The following is a 24262-nucleotide window of genomic DNA, read 5'->3' as shown; positions in this document are numbered from 1 at the left end:
TATGCTAAAGATTTTATATGGAAAGGAAATAATGCATGGGACCGTGATTATGTTTGTGGAATGAAGCTAAGTGAGTGGATTTATGCGTTCTTCACAGGAGCTATTCTCTGGCTGTGTGTTCTGCAATTTATTGTTCTCGGATTATGAAGATTAAGATTATTTCTCTATTATATTAGGTTAAGAATTTTCATAAACAGAGTGGAAATCTGTGTAAAAGGTTGGAATATGAAATTAATTAGAAAGATGAATAAAATAGTTTTGTATGGAATAAGTTTCTCTGAATCTTTAATAACTGTCTAGACTTTCATGAACTAAAAAATTATTGGGAAGAAGGGAGTGGGGGTGTTTCTTGAGTGTTTGCCCTGCCCCGGTACCCTATCCAAGCACAAGGTGCCTTTCTTAAAATTGCCATGTGGGGTAATTCCACTTCAAAAGTTTAGCGCAGGAGAACGGGAACAACATGAATGACCAGAACACAAGCAGCTGTTGATCATCCTATGTTTGTTTAGTGGGAAATGCATCCTTGCATCCAAAATAGGATAGCGCTGAAGCATTTTGTGCGAAAATATAGTGCTAAATTCAAGTTTTGCATTTTGATTAATTTCTCTTTTTTGGTGGAATTTTGCACAGTACAGCAGAAGCAAATGAATAGAAAAAATGGAAGGTTCTGGTCACACAGAGCCTTAACCCTAAACAAGAATTGATGGCAGATCCACGGGTTAGCATAATGCACACACACAGAAATTGACAATTTTTAGCAGATATAGGTGCGTGGATTTAGGGATTTTTGTACAACTCATAAAAGCGGACCTACATGTAAACAGTAGATGTAAACCTGCAAATTTAAAGCTACCCTTTTTGCTGTAAATTAGACCCACAGGTGAAATGGCGTAACGATAATCAGGGCCACTGTGATAATGCAAATCTACATCCGTAGCTCTTTTCGCCTATTTAAGGATTTGTCAAATTTGCCACATAATTCATCATCTGCTGCATAATCTGCAGATTTGAACAAAAAGTGTTTCTAGATAAAACGGATCAAAAGTTATGAAAAACCATGGCGATATGTGTTTGCACGTTTTGGGAGACCCTTCACAGAGGTTAACTGGTCATCGTTCAGTTGATTATTTCTATATTTGTTTTTTAATTGGTACTAATAAGGCGGAGTCTTTGCCCAGACAGTGTTACCATACGTAAAAATTACGAAAAAACGAAGTAAAAAAATGAGCCACATTATGTTGCATAATTTGCCTTTCCTTGACACATATTTAGTTAACGCTGCCGCGTAATTTGGTGCTCCCCTGCTGCATAATTCAAGTTACTGTTTCTTGTCATAGGTTTATAAATCGTGACACATGGTCTGTGCTGGCAAAGATCTCTCATGAGTAGTGGGAAGTAAATAGATGGAACATTGCACTGCGTGTGTGGGCCTCAGAGAAAGAAGGATGGGACAAAGGGAGATGGCACAAGTGATGGAAAGCAGGAGGAAACATTGTTTTTTTTAAAAAAAAACATTTCAGTGGAATTGCAGTTTACATAAAGGAACCCGTGGGTGACTAAAATATTACACGAGTGCTTCTGTTCATTAAGTCTGACAAACATCAGCCTGATTCATAATCACAAATGGCAGTGAGATAGAAATATTAACATATTCGTTCTGGGGCTCGACATACTTCTTCCATCCAAATGCCGCCTTGGAGTTGTCTTCCACAAGTTGCATTTTTACAAATGGTAATTCCGATAAAGTCTAGTCCCAAATCACTCTTAGTACCCTTTTTCCACTCGATTCATTTCCTAGAGAAAGTTGGATTTTTCTGCCACACCTCACCATCCCATACTTTACATTTGTCTCTGGCATACGACTAAATATGTATTTTATTTCTTCACTCTCTTGCGAACACCTCCACAGACAAGGGCACTCATTTTTATTATGCTTCACAAAAGAACAAAATACTGCACATAGGACAGTTTAAAGTGTTAACACCTAACCCCCTCAGTCAATGTTGAGGGGTGACACGCACCACAAGATATACACAGTTAAACAGTAATGCAAGGAGTAAAATGCAATTAGAAATATCTGTTCGAACTGTGCATCGTGTTGGTTTCCTTTTTACAGTCTATAACGATCACCAGCTTTCTTACAGTACAGTTCTACATCACATTTGCCTGGTCTTTGCCCTCCAGACTCCCATTAATGTGCATGCAGTCCTCGCCCCTCTGTCTACCTCCCATGCATTTGGCTGAAATGAATTCTTGTTTATGCATTGAAGAGGAACCTCCAACATCTCTTCAACATCTGCTCGCTCTCTGCAGACCCGCCTGACTATCAAATCAGTTCCTGAATCGTGTTGTTAAACAAGGCCCACTGTGATTTTTAAGGACATATACAATCATGTTAAAACTCCAAATGTTATTAAATTCTTCCTTCTGTGTGGACTCCATCCCTAACAACATTGCCATCTGTCACTGGGGCAGGTGTAATTACACTTTACATTCCCTATTTCAAAGGGGTCTTTGGTTAGCAGTCAGGCCACCCCCTGTCCAAGCAAGGGCTCTCACTCAAGTCAGTGTAAAAGAGAATCACCCTCACCTAACCTCCGCTCACCTCCTTGGTAGCGTGGCACGAGCAGCAGGCTTAACTTCAGAGCACTAGGTGTAAAGTATTTGTACCAACACACACAGTAACTTAATGAAAACACTACAAAATGACACAACACAGGTTTAGAAAAATAGAGAATATTTATCTAAACAAAACAAGACCAAAAAGACAAAAATCCACAAACATAAGGCAAATTATCAATTAAAAAGTTTTAAACACAACGCACGAAATGTACCAGGGCGAGTAAAAAAAAAACCAGCACGGGTGAGTGTGTGTCAAAAAGGGCTTGCGATGTGTCGATATCACTGACAAGCGAGACTGTGCGTCGTTTCTCCTTCAGTCGAGTCGGCGTGCGTTGTTTCTTCTCTCCACAGGAAAGCGATGCGTCGATTTGATCCACACTCTTGAGTCCGGGCAGGCCTTGCGTCATTTTTGCACACCCAGCGATGTTTGTGTCAGAAATCCTGCTGCACGATGATCCTAAAACCACGCAGCGCAGGTTGCGATCTCACCGGTCTCTGTCAGTGATGCTGCGTGGTATTTCTCCAGCCGCGGGCATCGATCTTCCAGTCACGTTGCAGGCGAGTGTTGATTTTCAGCCGCGAAGCTGGCGGCACGTTGATTTTTCAGCTGCAGATTGGAGTCACATCGATCTTTTCCCCGCATGGCGGTCGGTGTGTGGATTTCTCACTCTTGGGCTGCCAGCTTCTCTCTTCAGGGCCCCAGGAACTGGATGGGCACCACTTGGCAGAGTAGGAGTCTCAGCAGAGGCTCCAGGTGCTGGCAGAGAGAAGTCTTTGCTGTCCCTGAGACTTCAACCAACAGGAGGCAAGCTCTAAATCAAGCCCTTGGAGAGTTCTTCACAAGAAGGAAGGCAACACAAAGTCCAGTCTTTGTCCTCTAGCACAGGCAGAAGCAGCAACTGCAGGAGGTCTCCACGAAGTACAGTCACAGGCTGGGCAGCTCTTCTTCCTCAGCTCTTCTCCAGGCAGAGGTTCCTCTTGGTTTCCAGAAGTGTTCTAAAGTCTGTGGTTTTGGGTGCCCTTCTTATACCCATTTTGCTGTTTGAAGTAGGCTTACTTCACAGAAAAGTCTCTCTTGTTTGTGAAATCCTGCCTTGCCCAGGCCAGGCCCCAGACACACACCAGGGGGTTGGAGACTGCATTGTGTGAGGGCAGGCACAGCCCTTTCAGGTGTGAATGACCACTCCTCCCCTCCCTCCTAGCAGGGATGGCTCATCAGGAAATACAGACTACACCCCAGCTCCCTTTGTGTGACTGTCTAGTGAGAAGTGCTACCAGCTCAACTGTCAAACTGACCCACACAGGGAATCCACAAACAGGCAGAGTCACAGAAATGGTCTAGGCAAGAAAATGCTCACTTTCTAAAAGTGGCATTTTCAAACACACAGTCTTAAAATCTACTTTACTAAAAGATGTATTTTAAAATTGTGAGCTCAGAGACCCCAAACTAAATATGTCTGTCTGCTCCCAAAGAGAATCTACACTTTAATCATATTTAGAGGTAGCCCCCATGTTAACCTATGAGAGGGACAGGCCTTGCAACAGTGAAAAACGAATTTAGCAGGATTTCACTGTCAGGACATATAAAACACATTACTATATGTCCGACCTTAACCATACACTGCACTCTGCCCTTGGGTCTACCTAGGGTCTACCTTAGGGGTGTCGTACATGTAAGAAAACGGAAGGTTTAGGCCTGGCAAGTGGGTACCTTTGCCGAGTCGAATTTCCAGTTTAAAACTGCACACACAGACACTGCAGTGGCAGGCCTGAGCCATGTTTACAGAGCTACTAATGTGGGTGGCACAACCAGTGCTGCAGGCCCACTAGTAGCATTTGATTTACAGGCCCTGGGCATCTCTAGTGCACTTTACTAGGGACTTACTAGTAAATCAAATACGCCAATCATGGATAAACCAATTAACCATACAATTTACACAGAGAGCATATGCACCTTAGCACTGGTTAGCAGTGGTAAAGTGCTCAGAGTTCAAAAGCCAACAAAAACAGGTCAGAAAAATAGGAGGAAGGAGGCAAAAAGATTGGGAATGACCCTGCAAAATGAGCAAATTCCAACACTACCTCATACCCAAGCCTACTCATCATGTTTGCGATGGAACAATGAGGGCAATATTCAATGTGGCTCATGAAACACAAGGAGATCACATACATCCCACCCATGATCTTACTTTAGGGCCAGTTAGTAAAAACACCAAACATTTGGTGCTTTTACTATATGATTCACTGGTGGAATAATGCTCTCATGGGCTCCCATGGGTCATGTACCAAACGATTTGTGGATATTTTCGGAGCTCTTCCATAGAGAGGTACTCCCACCACACAAGTTAGGATAACCAGCTTGTGTGCCCTAATCTAAACTCTCTTCTTATTAGCAAGCGGCATAATACCATACAGGTTTTATCATTATCTTGCTACTGATGCAGAAATAACATCTCTAAGTTACTCTAGCATTTACAGTTATTACATAATTGATAGCATCAGTTCCAGGAATCTGAGTATTACCTCAAGGTCACAGATTGAATTTCAGTGGGTCCACACAGTCTTTCATCATTCCAGAGTCAATAAAATGAGTCCCATTGATATCAGTAACAATTTGCACCCTATTTAAACACCAAGAGACCAAAGGGAGAACATGCACTATACAAGTATAAGTTATGTTATACCGCTGTCATAGCTGTCTTTAGGTTTTCAATTTCCTATTGAATGTTTACCTATCAGTTGACCTACACCACACCATGTCATTTATTTAGCCATTCTTAGATCATCACTACTACTTTCTGCCACAATAAGATTTTTTGTCTGTATACTTTTCTGACCACTCACAGTACTTGAGAAGGATTTTAAGTTAATAGTGAAAATTACACTTCACCAACAATCACACTACTTATTGAACAAATAATTATTGGGACCAACCTCATGTAGTCGGTTACAGTTAGCTGCTCCATTTCATCTTTATACAAGGGAGCTAAAAAACATGAAATACACATTTTTGAATTGCAAGGAATTTTGAGGGTATATCTTTCGTTTTAGCAGAAGTTTTGAAAGGACGCAAAAATCCAAAGAAAGAGACACATCTATACATTGACTTATAAGAATTTTACAATTATGAGCAAAGAAAACCCTACATATAAAACCGTTTTCTGTGATGCCTTTAAACACTGTTGAGTTTGGTCAAATGAAACTCCATGCCACAGTGATACATAACTAGTAAAGAGGCACCAACCAGGGAGAAACCTTGTAAAGTTATTCACCTGCAACCAAAATCACAAAAATGATGCACAAGCCTCCAATAAAGTTATTGTCCACCTCCAAATACAATATTGTCACATGTGGTTTGAGGTTCTTATCATTCTAGACTGCTAGAAGATGAGGCTACAAATATATTCACCTACTTACCATTTTCTGGGATCAAATTTAACAGAATAAACAATCATTAATCCTGGGTAACAGGGATCAGAAAGTGTAATAGTTATCTTACTACAGATGGGCCTGGGTTCATTACCAGATGTAAAAATCTGTATGTGAGAATTAAACCCTAAACTATCTACATAAAATGAATAGTGTAATGCATCAGGAAATATTGTATTACATAGGCCAAAATCATGTGAAGAAATGGGGGAAATTCAGGATACTACACACTAAATCCATGTATTCATTCTGAACAGGGCTCTGGCCATTAAACAAGAAAAGAAAGGGGAAATTAACTGCTAAACTGAGTATTTCATGCCACTTTAATGAACTATATTAAAATATCCTCCACCTAATAATTTATATACTTTACTTAAGATGTCTTGCATTTGAACTGAGTCTGGAGCTACTGGAATTGTTTTCACTATTAATTAATGCACGAGGATCACTATTAATCAAACATAAGAGGCATGGGGGCGGGAGAATTAATTTTGCTAGAGTTGAGATGTGATTTGAGGTCATATTAGTAGCTCAGACCTCTCTAGAACGGACTTAAAGTTACGAACTTCAGGTGTCCAATTACTGATGTTTCAGCCTGCTCTGTGGGGAGAGGAACTAATGACAATAAAGGACTTAATACTAGTGGCGGTTACTTGTCAATGGGGGTGGTGGGGCAAGGGGGTATTAAAAAAGAGATAAATAACAAAATAAACATACCTTTATGTTGATAGAGACGGTTCCGCCTCTCCTTCCTCCTCGGACTCTTGGAAGCACAAGGCTTCCAGACTCATCTCCACTCACGACGCTGCTGTCAACAGCATGACAGCAGCATTGTGATTGGTCTGAGCACCCGCTTTTGAACTCAGACAGAGAGCAGGGCCGTGTGCACTTTCTCCTCCTGGCTGTTCACTATAGCCTGGTGGAGAAATGCAAAGTGTGCATGACCTTTTGGCCAGCCCCTCACGGCCGGCCAAATAGTCATGCGCGTTTATGTGCACATAGCTCTCCTCCAGCCCAGCCCAGCCCCATCCTAACCCTGCTCCAGAGGGAAAATAAAATGATAATAACGTTGCGTTATTATCATTTTATTTTTCCCTTTCGTCCACTGCATAAAGCAGTGGGGCAACACTCCTCCACCTTAGCGGAGGAGCTGCCACTGCTTAAGACATTCTTTTTTAGTTAAAGAACATTTTATTTAATAGCCAAAGACATTTTAGTTCCTGCATACTAGCTCCAAGGGTGATATTGAATAAAAGTAAATGATTATCAGTAAATGAAAAGTAGTTATGAGTTTTAGTATGAGAATGCCAAGTGTTTTTGTTTTTTATTTGAATCAAATGGATCACAAGAAACTACCTGAATGGGTGATTCGAAAATGTGGTGTGAGATTAAGAAAGCAAAAGAGATGAGTCAATGCAAGTGCGTGGAACCAGTAGAAGAGACGTATTATGTAACACTATGGAGCAGTATTTAGAATACTTGTAACTTAAACAAACAGGCCCGAATAGGTTTTGAAATTTAAATTGTGAACTAAGAGCCGGGTAACAAAAAGAAAAACAAGAACTCATTCCTTGTGGGCTTCCTCCTCCGTTTGAAGTCCTTTTTAGATTTATTTCGGAATTTATAGTGGTTTCCGCACTTTCAGCAAGGAAGCTGTGAAAGTCACGTTTCAAGGATTATTCCTGGAAAATGTTTATAGAGTCCCATCTATGACAATGCGAAGACATAGACACATGGCTTTCACAAATCCAGCTGCACTTTGAAGGTGAGGAAATGGTCCACAGCGAATGTATCTCCTCATGAAGAAATTAAAATCCTTATGAATAATTTTGGAAGAAAGGGGTTAAGACTTAACTATCCCATCCTTATGTATTCTCCTTTGACTGGGTAATAGTAACACTTGTTATTTACCGCCCATAGAAACTGTGTTATCATTAATGCAAATCCATTTAACCACAGTCATGATAATTCACAAATTCATAACTAGTAGCTGGTGAAATCCAAGCATGCCAATCGTAGGAATCTGAGATGGCTACCTCGTGACTACTCTCCCATCCTCTTGAAGATGTACAGGAGCAGAAAGGATGGCAGACAGGACATGTGTCAATTTCAGGAATATGTCCAAGAACCATAATCCTCTAAATGAGATACTAGCTCTCCTCTGCTAATTTAATCTAGGTATTGGGAAAATGTTTACTGCCTCACCAGGCTTCTGTAACCAATGAAAAATAATAATACAGTTTTACATGCACAGAGAGGGACTGTGGGTCAGCCCCCTTCAGCCATTGCTCTTTTGAAGCGCCACTCACATATTGGATCACAGAACAGCATATACAAACAGCTGAAAGTAGGTCAGCCTTTTACAGCCCCTGGCTCTGTTACCAGCGTAATTCATGTTTTTTTTACTCAGTCCAAAAGACAGCCATTCAGGGTTTGGAGTGTCAGTCTGCCAGGAAGAAGGGCTGTTGTGCTGCTACAGGGACTTCCACTCTGCTGAACTGCAGCTCTAAAGAAACTGCTATTGTGCTGTGCTGACCTGCTGCCTTCTTGCCTGCGAAAGAACTGGATTTCCAACTTTATCTTGAACCCAGGACCCAGAGTGACTCAAAGGGCTAGTTTGTTGGCCTCCTGATCTGAGCCGTAGGGCCATAAAAGGCACCCCAGCAGCCCCTGGTCCCATCTTCAGTCATTTTCTGGCCCCAAGTGGTGCCTCTCAGGTCCTTTTGGGCTCTCCATGACCGTGAATGGGCCCATTCGCACAAGAACATCGCCTCTCACACTGAACTTAAGTGTGTACTGCTGCCAGCCCGTCTCTGAGAACAGCACCATACACAGCTTTCAGGAGACTGTATTCGACCTGCTTTTGTATTTAACCTACTCTGAATCGTAATTGGCCTGATCTTTTGGCTTTGACCTGGTCCAGCGCGTCTAGATAGTTGTGATTGGTGCTTTATGCTTTAAGGTGCTAAACAGCATTTTCTTCTTTGAAACTTCATAACTGTGGTTCTACTGATTGGATTTTTGTTATTTTGGTCTTGTTTTATTTCTTAAATTAAGCTATATTTGTCTAATCTGGTGTGGGATCATTTTTGTGTGATATTTTCAAGTTTCACTGCTTGAAGTGTTGCAGAAATACTTTACACAGTTGGGCCTGACTGCTCTGTGCCAATCTATCAGGGGCCTGAACACAGATTAAGTTGGAGTTTGCTTGTGCCGTACCCTGACAAGGACCCAATTTCTTACATGGAGCTATTCAGGTAGTAACAGAGTCAGAGCTGCACCCAAAGCTATCTTGTTTTAATACTGAGATTAAGGTTAAAAAAAAATTATGGAATAAAGCTCAGGGCTTATTATTTTACCTGTTTGTTTTACACCTGGTGCCAGTTCTTAATTTCTAGACAAGCTGCGAAGAGAAAAAGTAAAGTGAAATATGTTTCCATCCTTACTACATAAATCAGCTTGAACAACTGTGCAAGAATTTGCTGTTGCTACGATAGGTAAACATACCTTTCTGTAGGGTAGAAAATGTAGTTATCATAGCTCAGGTAATGTTATGAGAACTGCAAAGTGTTATAGACACTGAGAGGGGGATAGAACAACCAGGAACATGCTATTTTAAGACCATCCTACATCTATAAATGTTGGCAGTTAAAAAAGGAAAGAAAGTGGGTCAGTGAAATCAGCCCCAACAATAACATTAGTGCACACCCTTTTCAACTGTGAAATGTACAACTGAAATCTGGTGCACTGCTCGATTTAGAGCCAGATACATTAGAGGGGTCACAAATGGGTGCCTAACAAGGGGTGGTGCTTAGGTAAGTGAAAGTAGCCACAAAGGACAAGAAAGGCCTGAAAATTGTTTTAGTGGCCTTGGAGCACTCCAAACATAAAATACATTGTTTCCTGGAACAATGAACATCCTTGCACTTTCCTTGAACTAACCTGAACTGAATGCAGCATAGGTTCGGACAATATAAATCTATTTAGATTTTCTCCCTGTTCCTGTTTCACTAAGTGATACTTTGAAAAGTATCACAGGTGTACATCACATCTTTCAATTGCAAGTGTTCTCTGTACGAGTTACATCTCACAGTCAGCGGAGGTAAGCTTCAAACTCTACGATCTCTTACATAAACAATGTTCTGCAAAAGGAGTTTGCACAATTTCAAAGAAAATTAAAAAGCACGTTAACAAGGAAACATAGGGGGTCATTCCGACCCTGGCGGTCAAAGTCCGCCAGGGCCGCGAATGACGGAAGCACCGCCAACAGGCTGGCGGTGCTTCCTAGCCCATTCTGACCGCGGTCAGAAAACCGGGGCCGGCGGTTTCCCGCCGGTTTACCCCCGGCTGGGCGAATCCGCCAGGGCAGCGCTGCAAGCAGCGCTGCCTTGGGGATTCTGACCCCCTTCCCGCCAGCCTGTTTCTGCCAGTTTTCACTGCCAGGAAGAGGATGGCGGGAACGGGTGTCCTGGGGCCCCTGGGGGCCCCTGCACTGCCCATGCCAGTGCAGGGGTCCCCTAACAGGGCCCAGGGCGGCTTGTCACTGTCTGCTTAGCACCCGTCGCACCCGTCGCACCGCCGCAACATTCGGAGCCGGCTCCTGTGTTGCGGCCCTCATTCCCGCTGGGCCGGCAGGCGCTAACTTGCTTAGCGCCCGCCGGCCCAGCGGGAATATCAGAATGCGGGAAGCGGTATTTTGGCCACGTGGCAGCCAAATGGCGCTTCCCGCAGAGTTAGAATGAGGGCCTTAATGTAATAACCCGCATGGAAGACGTTTTGTGGAAAATCCCTATTCTAAAAAAACAGACATGCAGAAGCAATAGAAGCCGGACACGAGTAATTCACGATATCCCCTTAGGCAAACAGTTCATGTTTTTTCTCCTTGAAATGCAACTTTCTCTCAAGAGGTGAACGTGATATGGTATGAATGGGGAAACATTTTTGCCAATTCACAAAAGCATTTGCGAGTAGGGGCCTTTATGACTCGGCCTGGACACGGTCAACTCCAGATTAGTAAAAGTGCAAAGACGGCACAGTAGTTTCTATTTGTACTAAGTGTATATTAATATTCCCTGAACATTCCAATTTTAGAAAGTCTGGGACCAAGTTACAAAGGCATGTAAAAGTACAGAGAGTAACAAAGAACTACTTTACATACTGCTAAAAGAAGTGTGAGCATGTCGCTTTGGGAATAGTTGGGTTTTTCATATACGCAGTAACTCTCAGGCCACACTTCCAAGGGTTCGAAACAATTTGCTCTGAGTATTTGTTAGTTTTGTAAGACAAACGCTGACCAAAGCATTGTGGTGGCATTAACTTACTTTCCAATACAAATCAGGATTTGAGTTGGAAAGTAGGCCAAAGTAATGCAAAGTAGCACTATGCGCTAAGTTGCCTTAAGAGGGCATTACATGGGTGGTACTAACAACTGTAGAACGGGATTTGAGTCAAAACCTTATGCCTTCTCGAGGTAGGTGTAATGGAAGAGAAATGTTTTCACTTCTTTATACTTTTCATCCTTTGCACATGTGCTGCATTGCACATTGGGCATGCAAAGTGGGAAAATACTGAAGCATAGCTTTTGCACTGGAAGGCTACCATTTCAGTACTAAACCTATGCATTACTGTGCAAGGGTGTGTGTCTTGGCACATGGCAGCTTAAAGTGTGCCAGCCCTGGGGCAGATACAAACAGTACCATATCTTAAAATATATGCCACTGTTTTTCACTCTCACTTTGACACAGTGCAGCAGAGAATCTTTGGTTTCTTTGGTGCTTTTGTCACGTTTTTGTATATTTGCTACTTAGTGTGTCATGCGCTTAAGTACTTACCGCAGGTTGCAGGCGGTTACCTCCCAGAGGGCTGTTTAAAGGAACAAATAGGGAACAATTGAGATGCAGGCAGGAGATGCATGAATGCTTGTAGCTTAATGCTTCCCTCCTTTAAACATTCCCTAACCTCACAAGTCGCAATGGTGTTCCATACAGACTCTCCAAACAATAATGGAGAAGTCAATCCAGCATGTATAACAGCACAGTTGGAGTCTGCAGTTACTACAGGTTCTATGGTTGTAGAACAGATAGCGTTCAATCCAAGATCGAGGAAGATTCTTCTTGTGAGCGTGTGAGGTGCATCTTGTGGTATCTTGTATAGAAATCGATGAGAGTGGCTGTAGTGGGCCTCCTTAGTTCTATACAGAAGAATTGTGGGATCCGTGTTTTGAAAATTTCAATCTGAGCAGTATTTGCTGTAGAAGATTGTGAGGAGCTGTGGAGAGCTGGCTGCTTACTCGTAATACAGACATGGGTCTTCTGCTGTCCAAGACTTGTAGCTTGAGACTTGTCTTTAGAAAGTTATTTTACCACAAGAGCCTAGTTGTTCCTGTCTGAGTAACAGTTATCTCTGCAGAACTGCAATGACAGATACAAATCTGGTCTCCCAATTGATGTAAGGATTGTGTTGTTCCAGCAAGCATATCGCAACCGCTATGGCATAGATAGAACATATGTGTAGATTAAAAGCAACCATCTCCTTGTGGTTGCCTAAGGATACTGAGATTGGAACTGTATTAGAGGTCACAAGACCAGAAGTCAAAGGAGATCCATTAATTGTTTGTACGTAATCTGAAAGTGAATTCTTCCTTATTCAGTTTGGAGCCTCTGGGCATGATTCAAGTTCATAGACATTTTGGAGGTATCAAAATCTAACTGGGCAGGAACAGAGATGGACTGACAGGGATGGACTTGAAGGTCAACTCTAACATAAACAGGTGTGAAATCTGTCCAATTTAGGAACTATCAACTTTAGGGAGAGTTGAAGTCCCTTCTACTTTACAAAGAACAGAACCTGGTGTTTTCCTGTGGCCTGGAGGATTGAATACTACAATTCTTCAGCAGGTAGTTAGGACTTTCACAATAGAGACACAAACCATCCCTAAGTCTTTGTTCACTTCGACATTGACAGAGGACCTCTAGCAGATACAAGCTGCATTGGCAAATCTGGCACCTCAAAAGAAGAAACAACTGCTCAGTCCGTCTAAAAACAAGGAAGAAGAAGTAGAAGTGAACCTATGCTTTCTTCATTTTTCCATTCGCCTTTCCTTTAGTCAGTGTTCAATCAGGAAAAACTCATCCAGAAGTTCAAAAAAACACAAGGAAGCTCAGGGAACTCTTGCCTGTGCATACTTTCACTCTATCCTAAGCACTCCAGAATAAAGTCATTTGAGTGTGCTCCGCCCTGGTGGTCTCAGCAGTAAGTTTGCAAAACTGAATACAATGGGTGAGTACTTTGGAATTTCCTTGAGAGTTCTCACCCAGGTCCTCGGCAAAAGCTTTACAATCTGGTCTTGCACACATCTTGAGCTTTGCCAAAAATTAGGAATTATTATTCCCACAAGAATCTTCAGTGACAACAAGAGGAGTTGCCCGGGCTAGAGCTGCACTGGTCAAGGAACCAATCAAGTTTCCCACTTTGGAATAGTCATGGTAAAATTGTACAGGCCAAACTGCAAAATAAACAACCAGGCCATCCAAAAACTCCTTCAACCCCATAAGAGCTCCAGAATACATGAATGTTGAGAGGGAGATCGCTAGACCTGAAGTGGATTGCTTGATGAAGGGTATCTCTTGTAGCCAGGACTTTAGAGAGAACAGGTAACTGAACTGGCCTGAGCATCCCTTGTCCTTGTCATTTAAGGTGCCATTAGCGATGTCATCAAAGATGAGTGCAGCGCATGGCATGTGCATAAGTTATATCTAGCTCGGTAAATTCAGTAGCTCAGTAAACTATAACTGGTGAATTTCAGTGTTTTAAAAAAACAATATCATTACAAGGGTTTTTTAATGTGAAGTTAGATATTGTTAACATACCTAACCATACAGTTACTTTAATCTTTGATTTTGTTTCAGTAAATTTATAAAGTTTTTCTTTACCGTAGAATACGATCTTATTACCCTACTTTAACTCTTGTTTTTTCAGTGAATTTCAGTTTTCTTTTTATCCTAATCTCCTATCTTCCTCACTGAGCATATCTTTTGACCGCCAGCAATAGAAGGTTGGCAACAGGGCCTGGCTTGTGGCCAGGCCCTGAGCATAATCCCCTCAGGTAGCCAACCCACAACTGCACACTGCCAAAGCTGGGTCCGGCATCGGGTTGTTCTTAGGACCTGGTCCTCAGGAAGGCCATGGTCCCAACCCCAGCAGATGGCCAACCGTCCCTTGGCAGTCAACAGACTGCTGCTAACCAATACCCCCATAATTGCGCATCCTCACATTGTACCTACCCCTCATTAAAACAATTTTCATGGTACTCCTGTAGGAGTACAGGAGAGGGCAGTGATTGGTCCTGCAAGACTCCTCTGGTACCTCACAGGGGGTGGTGGGGGGGGGGGGGGGGTTTGCTATGTTCCATAGCAGTACCATGGAGCCTCCAGCACAATTTTTATCAATTTGGCCCCAGGGGGGACTCCATCTGGGACCCACTCCCCACCAGGGCCAGGGCGTCAAGGTACCCTTATGCAGTCCCATCTGTTTTTTTTTTTATTCAGAATATGAAGACTGAATCCTGTGTCTTGTAAAGGCAACAGCATCATTTCTGTTGATGTTGCGATCAGCCAAAACCCGGCTTAAGAGAAAAAATCCCTCTAGGCTAATCAGAATGAATTTGCAATACTCCTGTGAGACCAACCATCCAGATATCTATTTTTGAAGCCTAATTTCTCAGAAGTGGCTGAACCGATTTACAACATATTACAAAAAGCACACATACTGAATAAAGATCTAGCTTTGTGCCACATTACTTGTAATTCTGTTCAGTGTATAAAATATATGATACTGAATAATTTGTCATTTGTTTTACTGAATGATGCACATTGGATGTAAGTTAATTGTCTCTATATGCGTTGCATTGGTAAAGCAACATGAAACGATGGCTGACACGTTTTTTAGATATTTGTAAAAGAATACCTATGCAGCCAGTTGTCTATCACTCTTTTGTTCACGATGTTGCCATTATTGTTTTCATCACAAACATTTACATTTAAATGGTTGTATTTATTACACCCCTTCCCCATGCGTGATCAAGGCCTTAGGACCAAACGTGTCGTAGGGGCTACGAGCACTGTAATAAAAGTCTTCTAACATTCCTCCTGTTTCGTTCTCCAGGTAATTTGGATTTGTTCTTCACCGGGCTCTGCCCCCTGCACTGCATGACACCCCTGTGCAGCTGCACCACAACTGTGGTTTTCTGTGTGGAATCGTTTATATATATATATCTATATATATCTATATATATCTATATATATCTATCTATATATATAAACATATATACAAACACATTTATTTATTTATATTTTTTATATTTCAAAAATGAGTCCTGTACTTGGGAGACAAGTCCCGGGCATGCAATTCAGCTTCTTAAAATGTTCACTTGTGAAAGTTTGCATCACATACGGCATCCCAGTTGGACCACACTGCATTTCCGCATCCAGATCGGAGCGCACAGCCATGACCAAAACTCGAACGCGGAGTCAAAATGGGTTGACTCCGCGACTGAGAGTATATACTCATCTCTTAATAACAAAAGGCTATCTTTTAGTTGAAATGCTTTCCTTGTCCATGCTATCAGAGCACCTATTTCAATAGGGCAGTGATCTAAGCAACATCAGAATACTCCGTCAACGTTCATATAGATATAGACAAAGAAATTGATATAGATACATGTATTTGGACATTTTTTTTTTTTTTTTTTTACACAAAATGCAAATTAAACGTCTACATAGAACTAGACAGAATCCCACCACACATACACATATTGAACAATATCTTAACATACTATCTTAATATTGGTAAATTGGTATGATGATAAATTACAAATAACATACTTCACCACAGCAGTCTAAAAAATCAAATTACAGGTATCATCGCCAATATATAAACAGTTCTGTAAAAGACCATTGGTCCTGTTACCAATTTTGCAGACGTGATACACTTACTGGAAGAAAACGTGAACAGCTTAATTGACATTCATTTTATATTATTATTTTCTGAGAACAGATCCTCAGTTTCGGAATATGTTTTCTGATAATAAACAAAATGTCTGCCTTGGATGTATGAATTTATGATGTTTGACATGTTGTAGGCAGAATAAAGGCCTCGTGTAGAGTTTTGAGAGATCCAAAAATCATCCAGGTTCTGGAGAAAACTCTAAATATGGAGCCGAATCCACCAGAGCAATAGCATTGTGCAGGCCCTTAGTGCACTGACATAGCTGTTCCGATTTATACGATTTATTTGTATCACCATTGTGGTACGTGATGCATATATGTGTACAGACCGTGACTTTGCAATTACAATGTTTCAAAAATTCTACATTGTGAGTGAGATCTGTTTCTATGAGAAATGGAGGTTGAAGTATATTCGGGGTAATGGTTGGAGTATATTCCAGAACCAAGCACAGTTTGGCAGTGAAGGCTTGCTTACACACTCCTTTTCTACTCCTCATAATATTTATTTTGTAGTTTTATTTAGTCTGCCACCTACTTGGGACTTTCTTATGACAGAACAGAAAAGTCTGATTACACCGTATAGCTAGAACAGCATGAGTTTAGTTGCCACAACCCAATATGGCTTACTTGAATAATAAGGTGAACAAATTATCTTTTAAAAAGACACAGTTGCCGTACCTCAGCTCCTTTTCATGGCATTTGAGCCTCCTTGTACAGGGTAAATATATATTGGGGTGTTAGTAAAACTGTTATGATGCGTATGCTAGTCTCCCAGTGGATTACACACAAGGTGCTTTTTAGACCTGGTAGTTCTTGGCTTGGTTTCCCCTGTCTTCTCACTTCTGACCTTCTGTTTTTGATTCTGTGCTGAATTAAATTTTTGCTGGTTTTGGGACTAGGACTACCGCCACTCTACCAGTGCTAAAAAGTGCTGGAGTGCAAGTGCTCCCTGTCTAAATTGTATTGGTGATTGGGATTAGCATATTTGATTTACTAGTAAGTCACTAGTATGGTGCACCAGGTGTGCTCAGGGCCTTTATGTCAAATGCTACTAGTGGCCTATAGCACTGATTGTGCCACCCACATGAGTAGCCCCGCAAACATGTCTCAGGCCTGCCATTGCAGTGCCTGTGTGTGCAGTTTTAAAGTGTCATGCTGACTTCCTATGTGCACCCACTTGCCAGGCCCAAACCTTCACTTTTATTACTTGGACTCCACCCATATAGAAGGCCCAAGGCAGGCCCATGGGCAGGGTGCAGGGTATTTAAAAGGTAGGACATGTACTGGGGTGTTTTGGATGTCCTGATAGTGAAATACATCTAATTTAGTTTTTCACTATTCAAAGACCTATCTCGCCTATAGGGTAACATGGGATTGCCTTGAAATATCTTTAAAGTGTAATATCCCAATGGGAGCAGATAGAGAAATGAAGTTTGGGGTCTCTGAACTCACAATTTAAAAATGCATCTTTTGGTGAAGTTGGTTTTTGAATTGTAAGTTTGAAAATGCCACTTTTAGAAAGTGGGCATTTTCTTGCATAACCATTCTGTGCCTCTGCCTGTCGGCTGAATACACATCTGGGTCGGGATGACAGTTGGGCTGTTGTGCATTTCTCTAGACAGTCACACAAAGGGAGCTGTGGTGGGCCATGCATATCCTGATGGCCCATTAGCAGGCTAATGGGTCTTCCAGAGCTAGAGTGGTCGGAGGAGCTAACACTTGAACCTAAATAGGGTTGTGCCTATCCTCACACAAAGCAGTATCCAACCCCCTGGAATGTGTCTGGGCCAGGGCAGGGAAAGGCAGGGTCTTGTGCACTACAAATACTTCTCTTTGAAGTTTCCCTATCTTAAAGACAGAAATGGTTATAAGTAATGGACCTCTGACACCACATAATTAGAATACTTCTGCACTGAGGACATTCTACCAGGAAGAAGAGCTGAATGCTGTAGAAGGGACTGCCACTCTGCCTGTTGCTTTGTTGTGCTGGCCTGCTGTTTGCTGCGTCTGTCCTGGGAGTGAAAGGACTGGACGTTGCTTTCTACACCCTGCTTCCAAGGTTCTCCAAGGGCTTGAGTTGAGCTTGCCCCTGTTAAGAAGTCTCAGGGCCATCAAGGACTTCACCTGCCAATATCTGTGCTCTCTTGCTGAGAGTCCTGACCTGCCAAGTGGTGCCAAATCCAGTCCATGGTCCCTTGGAAGTGAGTTCTGGTGATCGTGAGGAGAAAATTGATGCACTGACTCCCAGCACCACTGTAAATCGATACATCGCTGGAACGATCTGTTGCAGTGCTAGCACCGCTGCTGGATGCAACGCTGGCTGTACCACTGTAGACCAAAATAGCACAAACATGCTTAAACTTTTAAAAGTGATATCTTGACTTGTTTGTGTTGGATTTTTGCCATGTTGGTCTTCTTTTACTCAGACTCTGGGTATTTTTCTAAACTGGTGTGAAGTCCTTTTGTAGTGTTGTCACTGTGTTACTGTGTGTGTGTGTGTGTGTACAAATAATGTATACATTGCGTCTGAGATAAGCCGGATTACTCGTGCCAAGCTACCAACGGGGCGAGCAGGGGTCATCTTAGCTGTGTGACTCCTTTATTCTGAATAGAGTGAGGGTCCCTACTTGGACAGGGCTCAAACTACTGCCAACTAGAGGCCCCACTTCTAACAGTGCTACAGCCCTATAGTAACACAAAACTACTGGATACAGTAATGATTAACTTAGAAAGTGGTTTACTCTCTTAAGCTCCTTTCCTACAGCAGTAGAGGTTTGCCTGTGCATGGAATTAATTAACCTGATACATGAGGGAATTTCCTAAAAGTACCAAGAGACTATGGCGGTCATTACAACATTGGCGGTAAAAGCCGCTTACCGCCGTGCAGAAGACCGCCAACACACCGCCGTGGCCGCAGAATTCCGCCACAGCTATCATGACCCACATTTCGGAATCCGCCAAAATACAGACACCTACATAAGTCCGCCACACCAAAGGTCAGTGATAAACTGGCGATAACAAATCCTCCACCGTCACGCCAACAGAAATACGCCCACACTATCACGACACATGAATCCACGCGGCGGTCTTTCTACCGCGGTATTCCATTGGCGGTACACAACGCCGCGCTCAAAATACACACACTCTTGCAAAACACTTCCACATTGGACAATTCGAAATACACACACCTGATACACATACACACAACACTCCCACACACCCATTACAATATAAAACACACACCCACATCACCCACAAACCCCCCAAGACCACAAATTCAGAAAGAAGGCCAGCGAGAGACACCACCAGCAAGAACAACAGCATCCACAGGCACACAACACCATCATCCACAGAACGTCCACACACCTCACATAACACACCACTACATATCAGCACACTTATCACCACACACATCACCTACACCACCCCATGGCACGGCAAAGAAACCCCAGGTTCTCGGAGGAGGAGCTCAGGGTCATGGTGGAGGAACTCGTCCGGGTAGAGCCACAGCTATTCGGAGCACAGGTGCAACACACCTCAATTGCAAGGAAGATGGAGCTATGGCGAAGAATAGTGGACAGGGTCAACGCAGTGGGACAGCACCCAAGAAATCAGGAGGACATCAGGAAGAGGTGGAACGACCTACGGGGGAAGGTGTGTTCCGTGGTCTCAAGACACCACCAGGTGGTTCAGCGGACTGGCGGCGGACCCCCACCTCCTCCCCCACAACTAACAACATGGGAGTTGCAGGTCTTGGCGATTCTGCATCCTGAGGGCCTCGCAGGAGTAGTTGGAGGAATGGACTCTGGTAAGACAAATCTTAATTATTACATCCCCCACCCTATCTACATGCTATCACATACCCCCACCCTCACCCTCACCCCCAGCACCCCAACTCCTCACATATGTCCCAACATCACAAACCACCCATCCCAACACCAAGCCCTACATGCAACAACAAAGCATGGACACCTATCACTAAAGCATGCCCACTGCACATACCCATACAACCCCCTAAACCATCATCACACAAGGTCCCACACAGGAATGCAAGCACTGGGGTACACGGTCACCCACCCATTGCACACCATGACACACAAAGATGTAATAACCATCCTTTTATACCCCTGCAGGACCCCTACCCAACGTCACCGGAAAGGAGAGTCCACACATGTCCACACCACCAACAGAAGAGGCCCACAGGGATGACAGCACCTCTGTCCAACTGGATCTAGATGACCAGCCCAGCCCATAGGGGACCTCAGGACAGTCGGTTCCCCTCACTCTGGCACAGGCCACCACAGACCTTCCCCCCTCTGGAAACACCAGCACAGCACCCACCCAGCGGGCTTATACCTCCATCCCCAGGACACGTCAATCAGCTGTGTGTCCACCACTACAAGGAACCCAGAATAACCCACCACCCCAACAACAGGGACCTGGGGGCAGTGGTAGTGGGCACACGGTCCAGGGGACGGAGGCCCAGGAACACAGGGGAACTGGGAGGGCTGCTGTGCGACAGGGGGCGGACAGGCCAAGGGAACCCACTCTCCACAAGGCCCTCTCCTCCATCATGGGAGCCTACAACCACTCCCAGGAGACGATGGCATCGGTACTGGCCAAGTTTCAGGAGACCCAGCGCCTGCAGGAGGAACAGTATTTGGGCATCAGGGAGGAACTCAGAACAATCAGCTCCACCCTGGGCACCATCGTAGGGGTGCTGAAGGAAGTACTCAACACCAGGAGGGACACTGTGGCACTACAAGGGGCCCCTGACACTAGCATGGACGATGAACTGCCCACCACCTCCGCCGGCGCTAGTGGACAGGACGCCCCCTCCACAGGACCACCACACCAGCACCCCACCCCCTGCAGAGGGAGAACCACCCCGCAAACGGCCCCTGAGATCCAGGACAAAGACAGAGCACGATGCCAAGACCCCCGCCAAGAAATGAGACCACCCTGATTGTCATCCTACTGTCCCACTTTGTCACCCTGTCCATCCTTAAACTGCCCCAGCTCCACTTCCTATGCCCATTTGGGCAATGCACCTGTGAGACTAATAGACTGGACTCTGCCATGGACATTCCTCCGCCATCACCCCTCACCATTTCACTACCCCCTCCAATATTGAGCACTAAAATAAACACACTTAAAGCACAAAACAATCTGGAGTCTGTCTGTTATTTCGAAATAGCGTATTATCAATTGCAGTGACAAAATGCTCTTTCAATTATAATGTCAACACACCTATGTCACACACCTATAGTCCATGAGGAATCTAAGCAGATGTCACACAGTGGGACCCACATCTGTGAAATCGTAAGGGAAAGTGACAGCTCAGTGACCATACACTGGGTGAAAACGACAGACAGTAGAGAGGTAATAGTGTTAAAGTACATGCAGTAGGCAGGTGTGTACTCTTACCTGTGTCTCATTGGAAATATTGCTGGATCACTGAGTCCCTGTTGTTCATGTCTTCTTCCTCTGCTTCCTCGTCTTCACTGTCCACAGGCTCCACAGCTGCAACAACACCGCCATCTGGATCATCCTCCTGCAGAAAAGGCACCTGTCGTCGCAAAGCCAAGTTGTGAAGCATACAGCAGGCCATGATGATCTGGCACACCTTCTTTGGTTAGTAGAATAGGGATCCACCTGTCATATGGAGGCACCTGAACCTGGTCTTCAGGAGGCCGAAGGTCCGCTCTATCACCCTCCTAGTTCGCCCACGGGCCTCTTTGTAGTGTTTCTCTTCCCTTGTCCTGGGATTCCTCACTGGGGTCAGTAGCCATGACAGGTTGGGGTAACCAGAGTCACCTGCAAATGGTGAGGGACAACTGTTAGACACGCACTAACCTGGAGGGATATCCCCAGACCCAGACAACCATTCCCACTGACTTGCCTCCAGGTGCTCACCTAATAGCCACACACGGTGCCTCTAGAGTTGACCCATCACATAAGGGATGCTGCTATTCCACAGGATGTAGGCGTCATGCACTGAGCCAGGGAACTTGGCATTCACATGGGAGATGTACTGGTCTGCCAAACATACCATCTGTACATTCATAGAAGGATAACTCTTCCGGTTTCTGTACACCTGTTCACTCCTGTGGGGGGGGACCAAAGCCACATGAGTCCCATCAATGGCACCTATGATGTTGGGGATGTGTCCCAGGGCATAGAAATCACCTTTCACTGTAGGCAAATCCTCCACCTGAGGGAAAACGATGTAGCTCCGCATGTGTTTCAGAAGGGCAGACAACACTCTTGACAATACGTTGGAAAACATAGGCTGGGACATCCCTGATGCTATGGCCACTGTTGTTTGAAATGACCCACTTGCAAGGAAATGGAGCACTGACAGCACCTGCACTTGAGGGGGGGATTCCTGTGGGATGGCGGATTGCTGACAACAGGTCTGGCTCCAACTGGGTACACAGTTCCTGGATTGTGGCACGGTCAAGCCGGTATGTGATAATCACATGCCGCTCCTCTATTGTCGACAGGTCCACCAACGGTCGGTACACCGGAGGATGCCGCCATCTCCTCACATGTCCCAGCGGACGGTGCCTATGAAGGACAACAGCGAGCACAGAGTCAAACAACTCAGAGGTACGTACCCACAGTTTACCCAGAACACCAATCATACACAAAAGGTGGCCTGTATGTGTGTTGAGTCTAGGCCTAGGTATGTGTGACGCAGTTGGAAATTAAGCCATGTGGGCCCCTGAAATGGCGGCTGCCTGACCTGCAAAGTGGGACAATGGGATGTGAGGTAACTGCGCTGGTGTTCTACACAGTCGCGGTAGGCGGTCGAAGACCGCGGCGCAATGCTGCATTGGTTAACATTGGAACCTATGGGTCCCAGGAGCCAATGACGATATATGCCGGCGGTGACGGTACGCACCGCCGCGGACGTGACCGCCATTTTCTATCGGTTCAATCACTCGATACCTGATCATCGACAGGAGAGGACCTACACTGCAAGTGCTGCTGTGACTTCAGTCTGGAAGAGACAATGACTTGATTGTCTGGGGAAAGGGCCCCTGCCTTCACATCGGAGGAGTTGGAGAAGCTTGTGGATGGGGTCCTCCCCCAGTACACGCTACTCTACAGTCCTCCAGACAAACAGGTAAGTAGACAGGGAGCATGTTGTATGGGCTATGCCTGTGTGGAGAGGGCTGGATGTAAGAAGGAAGGGGGGAGAGTGTTGCGTGCATGAAAGACGGTGAATGCGTGTGCCACATGCCAAGGGTAGGGATGGGGGCCAATCACTTTGATGGTGCAGCTGGTAATAACTTCTCTTTTTCCCCTGTACATTTCATGTAGGTCAGCGCCCACCAGAAAAAAGATATTTGGTGTGCCATCGCCAAGGACGTCCGGACCCTGGGGGTCTACCACAGACGGAGCACCCACTGCCAGAAAAGATGGGAGGACATTCGCCGCTGGAGCAAGAAGACGGCGGAGGCTCAGCTGGGGATGGCCTCCCACCGTGGGAGGGGTGCCCGTCGCACCATGACCCCCCTGATGTTCAGGATCCTGGCGGTGGCCTACCCGGAGTTGGATGTGCGCTTGAGGGCATCACAACAGCCACAAGGGGGTGAGTTTACTCTCATTCTGGTGACTTTGCGCGAAGTGGAGGTGTCTGGGTGGGGGAGGTGGGCTGTGGGTTTCCCTAGGCCAGGGTGAGTTCCGTAGGCAAGGCCCCTCCGTAAAGCAGGCCATGTGGCACCCCACCCCACCTCTGTAGAGTGCCAAGTACACCCAGTCATGCCCCTGTGTCATCTATGTGTGCAGATGTCGTCCATAGCCTTGTAGGCCATTTCCCAGGAAATGAACAGTGGAGCCCAAGAGCGCGGCTTAGTGCAGGGGGCTTCTGTGTCTGTCGTGTCCGCCAACGGTAGCGGTAATGCATGCACTCAACATGTCTTTCTTCTGTCTTCCCCCCTTTTTGTAGTCTCCCTGTTCTTGTGTGCATTAGCATCATCAGGCGGAGGAGCAGTGGCACCGGAGCACGAGGAGCTGCATCCCACATGGCCCTGGAGGGCGAGACAACAGACTCAGAGATCACCAGTGGGACAGAGGGCGAGGGGAGCTCCACAGCAGGGACAGGAGCTGACACCAGCTACACTGATTCGTCCTCTGATGGGAGCTCCCTTGTGGTTGCGGCAACATCTGTGCCCCCCACATCTACAGGTACAGCCGCC

General features: G+C 44.8%; 1 protein-coding gene across 3 annotated transcripts in view; it reads right to left on the bottom strand.

Moving 5' to 3' along the window:
• ITPRID1 (ITPR interacting domain containing 1) overlaps positions 1 to 24262 on the bottom strand; it is a 506204-nt gene that overhangs the window by 230040 nt on the left and 251902 nt on the right. For 2 of the 3 annotated variants that reach the window (XM_069215173.1, XM_069215179.1), the window contains exon 3: positions 5557 to 5608. In XM_069215173.1, the coding sequence (XP_069071274.1) occupies positions 5557 to 5608 (52 nt within the window). Of the gene's footprint in view, positions 1 to 5556; positions 5609 to 9410; positions 9455 to 24262 lie in introns of all 3 variants that reach the window. The other variant, XM_069215186.1, reaches the window with a different exon arrangement.

Source organism: Pleurodeles waltl, chromosome 2_1 (assembly GCF_031143425.1).
Source record: "Pleurodeles waltl isolate 20211129_DDA chromosome 2_1, aPleWal1.hap1.20221129, whole genome shotgun sequence".
In the NCBI taxonomy this organism is placed as follows: domain Eukaryota; kingdom Metazoa; phylum Chordata; class Amphibia; order Caudata; family Salamandridae; genus Pleurodeles; species Pleurodeles waltl.
The sequence above is the reverse complement of the archived record's forward strand: the minus strand, read 5'-3'. Positions and strand labels throughout refer to the sequence as shown.